At 54.8% G+C, this 6,000-nt stretch overlaps 1 protein-coding gene across 1 annotated transcript; it reads right to left on the reverse strand.

The window, feature by feature from the left end:
• Positions 1 to 2,287: 2,287 nt before the first annotated feature.
• On the reverse strand, positions 2,288 to 5,379 carry LOC125511425 (transcription factor bHLH57-like). Its single transcript, XM_048676792.1, has 4 exons — positions 5,019 to 5,379; positions 4,197 to 4,598; positions 3,728 to 4,105; positions 2,288 to 2,792 (listed from the first exon to the last, which is right to left on the reverse strand). The coding sequence occupies exons 1-4, from the start codon at positions 5,058 to 5,060 to the stop codon at positions 2,703 to 2,705; spliced, it is 912 nt and encodes a 303-aa protein (XP_048532749.1). The 5' UTR covers positions 5,061 to 5,379; the 3' UTR covers positions 2,288 to 2,702.
• Positions 5,380 to 6,000: the final 621 nt, after the last annotated feature.

The raw sequence follows: 6,000 nt of genomic DNA on the forward strand, positions 1-6,000 counted from the left end.
CCGTGTCTTGAGCGAGTTGCAACCTCTCCTTCTCAAGCTCTGTTGATCCACAAGCCTGACCCTTCTCAAGCTCCCATTTGAGACACGACTCTCGCTTCTCCAACTCTATCTTCTCCCTCTCAATTTACAGTTTTTTGTTGACCCTCTCTCGGTCCGAACCCATCCTTTTTTTTGCATCCAACATGAACTTGTACCTCTCCTCTTTCTTTTTCTCCATTGTGAAAAGAATGCACATCCATGTGGTGGACAATTTTGTCGCCGTTGTGTCACGGCCGGCCCTCCCTTCTCCCACTTTTTTCCCATCACTTGTCGGTTATTCTTTGGCACGGTGGCTCTTCCATTCTCCCCTACAACTTCTTCCTCTTTGGCATCCACTCCAATGTATTGGTGGGAGCTATAGCCATCATTTGTCTTCAAACTTTTATTGCCTTTCTCGAGGTCTTCTACAAATTGATTCCACTTTGGCTGACCATTCAATTTGATCCAGCAATGGCTAAAACCTAATTGCTTCCTCTTGATTTGTTGAAACAAAGCGACGGCCAACACCATCTATCAAGCAATAAAGCAATCATGAGAATCCGACATTAAAAACTAGCAATGCAAATTATGACAAACTTTGCAATTCAACTTACATGACTTTGGTCTCCAATCCCACTTTGATTTCGGCCAAGCGCGGAAGCATAGTGGCTGGCAACTTATTCACATATTCTTGGATGATGGACCATCTATGTTGGAGAGAGGCCATATTGCGGGTGATAATGATAGGATGGAGCTCCACATATTCATTGTATTCATTATAGTGCTAGTGAATCTTCTCATAATACTTGTAGTCCTTTTCCTCCATGCCACATATAGGGTCCATGCTTCTGGCCAGACAAGCTTTGACTAACAAGATATCTTAAATGTTGTGAATGCCGCACTTTTTGCCTTGGGTGCCTTTGCCGTTTTTTTCTTCATAGTACGCGATGTTTCCCCAACATTAAACATAGGATAATTTCGATCCCCAACTCATATTCCATGCCGTCTGTAGGCTCTTGACCCTCGGCAATCATCTCGGCAGTGTAATTCTCGTAAAATGATCATGATTCTAAATAAACTAATGGAATATGCAATGAATTCATTCAATGGCATATGCAACTAATTGATCCAGTGGCATAACGATTGTAACGAACAAAGGGATACAAAATGGAGTGAAAAATGTATCTTCTCCTGCTGGGACATTCCGTCGAGTGGGAGCTGGGAGACCAGACGCCGACGCTGCATGTGCTTCTCTGTGCCCGTTGGAGTTGTTGCGAGTCACACACCTCGTCGTCCGACGCTTGCTTTTCCATAAATCCGTATGTAATTCACTGCCGACGGTAGGATGGACGGTTGAGGGGTGACCAGCGCATCGGAGGGGACATATCGTCGTCGAGGTCCACAACATCCTTGGCCGGCTCATTGCCATGGGCGAGAGCCCCATAAATGACGCCAAGGTAACATGTGTGGTGGCGGTGGGGGCGGGGTACCCGGCGATGACATCGGGCGACGAGTGGAGGTGACGGTGCTGATGGGGGAGCAAGGGTGGATGACGGCGACGACTAGAACGTGAGAAATGGAGGGCGGACACGAGAGAAGGGCATTGGGTTTGGTGAACTTGATCAACTTGGTGCAATATATGATGAGGTCTGTCTATCAGATGACGGACGCGTCCGGGCCTCCTCATATTTGCCCCAAATTTAGCTGTAGCTACTCAACGTAGTACCAACGTTGCAATGCAGTACCTATAGCTGTCGCTAGTCAGTCTATAGACGCCCAGCCGGGGCCGCACACGCACGGGACGACACGACACGGCACGGCACAGCGCACGCCGATAATGATAAACGGAGGCGCACGGCGCGGCCGTCCTCTCCTTGACTCGACCTGCTCTACATACACCGTTCGCGTGCGGCATCGGAAGAGAAACAGAATCGAATCGGCTATGGCGAGACCAAAAGCCCTCGCGTCACCCGCAATGATGGAACAGCACAGGGCAGGGCAGGCATTGACCCGCCAACGCTGCCGTGCTACGCCGAGCGTGTCGCGTAGGGCTACGCACAGGCACAGGCACAGCTAGCCCTGATGCCGATAGCCCCCTCCCAGAGGCAAAGTCCAGCGCTAGAGTACACGGCAACAGCGCCCGATGAGGCAAAGCCTGCCCCTCCTCCCCACGAGGGGCAGAGGCAAGAGGCAGAGCCCGGCTGCAGCGACAGCACAGGACGCGCGCGCGGGCAGGCCATGGCAGAGAGGCGCATGCATGCGCCGCACGGAATCGAACAGCGATATCAGATTCGTGGCAGTACGATAGAGAATGGATGGATGCAACCACACGGCGACCGGAGCGCACAGCGAAGCTCGAGGGCCGAGGAAGAAGAAGAGGAAAAAGGAAAAGGAAAAAGATGCACTGTTCCTTGCTCTTCTCCCCTGCCGCGGCCGGCCGGGTGAGCAGCGGCCGTGCAGCAGTAGAGCAGAGGTAGCGAGCCTGGGCCAGCCGGTGCTGTGCTCTGACGCCATCGCCGTCCTCCGTGCTCATCTGATCTGCCACTTTGACTTATCGTCGCCTACTACGTGTTGCAAGCCCATCTGCTCGCTCGGGCTCCTTGAACTACGGGGTAGTACGTGTTAGCTTCGGCGTCGTCGGCGTCGTCGTCGCCCACTCGCCGTCCGGCCGGCGCGCGCCTCAGCTAGCAGCATGAGCCGGCGGCGTAGGCGAAGATCTGGTGCACCACCGTGGCCACCTCGTCCGCCGTCGACACCTCGCACCCGTCCTCCATCTGCAGTCATAGAAACACACGGCATTAGAAGCAACCACAAAATTCACCGTAGAAAGTAGAAACCACGCTACACGTAGGGGAAACATGGCTCCGGGGATACGTACAAAGTTTGTTAGGTCTGGCATGCATGCATGCATGCATGCATGTAGTCTGTGTATTTAGGTTGTTTTGTTCGTTTGATCCATGACAAGAGGAAAAAGACACGGGACGAAAGCTGGGGCTTGCAACCACGTAGTTGTCGATTAAGCAGAGCTGTCTGTACGGTGTACCCGGCGGCGTCCATCGTATTCCAAACGCTCCAGCTACATACTCCAACCTACACCATCTCCAACGGAAAAGTGTACGTACGTACGTACGTACGTACGAGTGGCCACTGCCGATCTCGCTCGAAATCCAAAAATGCTACACCTCGAAATCCCACGCACGCCACGCTCCAGTCCATCCGCAAAAACGGCGAGTTCGCTTTCCGCAGGCAGGTACCACACACGATGACACGCGCGACACACATCATGCACCATGGAACCCAGACACATCTCTAGTGTAGTAATCAGTTTTGTCAATTTTGATTCTACCCTAGCTTTTTATCCAACGAAAACCAAGACTCATTGACTGTACTCAGTACAAGTAGCAACCAATTTCAATCTATTTTTGAATTAGCTTGTTTTTCTCAAACCTCGTTCACATTTCTAAGGGCGTGCGTTCTACTGTGGATCAAGCTACGGACCAAAAATAGGGTAGCCTTTGTTTCCTAGTAATCAAATGGCTAAGGCAACTATCGTCTGTAATGAGAACAAAATGGCCACAATTTGCGGCAGTGAAATACAGTGAAGAACGAAAACGCTGGAGCAGGAAAGCAAAGGGCGGGGCGGTTAAAGTTAAGCAAAGTCAAGATGAGACGTTAAATTGGTGTAGCTTTGAGATGACTGATTAGCTACCTTAAGGTTGAAGCAGTAGACCACGGCGTCGTGGCCCACGGAGGTGACGGCGAGGTGCAGCACGGCCATGCGGAGGTTCTCCATGGCGGCCACGGCGCGCACGAGCCGCCCTGGCCACCGCCTCCCTGCGACGCGCAGCCGCACGTGGCCCCCCACCGCGGCCATCGCCTCCACGTCCACGCCGCCGCCGATGCCGCCGGCCTGGGAGAAGCTCGTGTACTGCGGCGACACGAACACGCCGTCCGACGCCGCCGTGGCCGCCGTCCCCACGGGCCCCTCACCGCGCTGCGCCGCCGCCAACGCCTGCAGCGCCACCAGCTGCTGCTCCAGCTGCTTCACGTAGTCGATGGCTCCCCCCACCACCGTCGCCTGGTCACCCTAGGGTGCATTCATTGCAGACGTACGTAAGACCGGGGAGGGTTCTTGCGGCGACAAATCAATCTCATTTGATGAGTGCGAGATGGCTTACTCGTGGGATGTAATCGGAGGGGATGAGGGCGCGGAGGGAGGCGAGGTGGTCGTTCATGAGGCGGCGACGGTTGCGCTCGACGGCGATGTGTGTCATCCGCTGGCACTCGGCCTCCTCCGGCTTCTTGCGCTTCTCCGGCGGGGGCGCGCGCGGGCGCGTCCGCGGCCGCTTCCTCCGCTTCGTCGCCGGCGCCTCGACCACCGGGGGCGCCGGCAGCTGCGTGACGCAGCTCTCGAGCAGGTCGACGTCGGACGCAGCCGGCCGGCACGCGAAGCCAGCGGCGACGCCGTAAGACTCCCGCTTCACCCCTGGTCCGCCGTCCCCCATGGTGGCGCCCTGGAGGAGCGCCAAGAAAGGCACCTGCGCGGCGCTCGCGCTCGCCGCCGCCTGGTCCGCCCAGCACTGATCCATCACCACCACCACCACCATGAGCCGAGAAGAAGAACACGCAACAGCACAGGGAAGAAAGCAACACGTTAGCAAGAAGAAGCAACCGCGGCAAGGCCATAAAAGAGACGCTACGACGAGGCATTGAATGGCGCGAGCGTGCGCGGACAGGGCTAGTTACTGAGGCTAGCCATTGGAGTGGCACCGGGGAAGGAAGAAACGAGGCACTAAACTAGAGTAAACGCACGCACGAGAAGGGAAGGGAAGGGAAGGGAAGGGAAGGGAAGCTGCCATGCCGCAGCGAGCGGCGAGCGAGCAGTGGCAGTTAATACGGCGCTCGCTCCATACCAGAGAGCTGGAACGGAAGCTGCGCGCGCGCACGCACGCTCAATTACTGAGGCGAATTGAAGGGGAGGACGGAGGTGCGGGGCTTACCAGGGAGGTGATGATGGGGCCTTGCAGCTGCATCCTCTCCATTACTGTTAGACGGAGTGTGTCTCCACACCAAACAGGGGTGGCAATAACTGCGCTAATCAGTAATGAGCCCCTGGGGCAGCGAGCGAGCAACAGCAGCTCCTCCTCCTCTCTTGCTGCTCCTCCTCTCCTCCTTCTCCAGTGTAAGTGGAGCAGCTCTACTGTTGCAATAAATATGGGCTCCCCTCCCTCCCTCCCTCTCCACTCTACAGCTGGTGCTACTTGTAGCAGCAGTGGCAAGGCAAAGGCAAGGGAGGGCAACAACCTAAGATAGGGGACGGAGGAGTTGTCTCTTGTTGCATGTGTGGGGGTGAGAGGGAGAGAGAGAGATGGATGGATGGATGAAGCTGGGTAGGCCATGGCAATGGCAGTAGGGATTAATTCGAAGCGATTGATCAGTGTAACAAGGTAATGAGTTATTGACGGTGCAGGCAGCGGCAGGGGACTGAGGAGGAAGAGGGGATTGGCGCGGCGGATTTGTCCGGCCCGAGGACAGCGGCAGGCGACGGGTGGGGGCCGGCAGCTCCGCCCGCTTTGCGCCCCTGGCTAGGCCGCCGTCCACGGAGTACATTTCTGTAAAAATAGAGTTTTTTTTTTGTTGGGAACTTGTAACACACGGCTTTTATTTATGTTTGAAGGCCAGATCGCTCGCATGTGTTTCATCCGGATGTGAAGTGGTGTTTTCAGCGGACCCTGAGTATATGCACCTGAATGACCAGTGAAATGTATAAAATGTTCAGAAAAACAAACATTATCGAATGCTTCCCTTGCATGCCAAGTTTCGTAAAGGAAAAGCATTCCTAATGCTCCGCGCAGATGATCCAAAATTGCTATTTTGAAGGGGACTGCTACGCGTGGGCTCGCGCGAGCCGTTTGATTAGGCACAATCTAGATTGAATGTTTTCCTCTACTTTGCAACAGAGACCTTGTTGCGGAAATATTT

The sequence above is a fragment of the Triticum urartu genome, chromosome 5 (assembly GCF_003073215.2).
Source record: "Triticum urartu cultivar G1812 chromosome 5, Tu2.1, whole genome shotgun sequence".
NCBI classification, from domain to species: domain Eukaryota; kingdom Viridiplantae; phylum Streptophyta; class Magnoliopsida; order Poales; family Poaceae; genus Triticum; species Triticum urartu.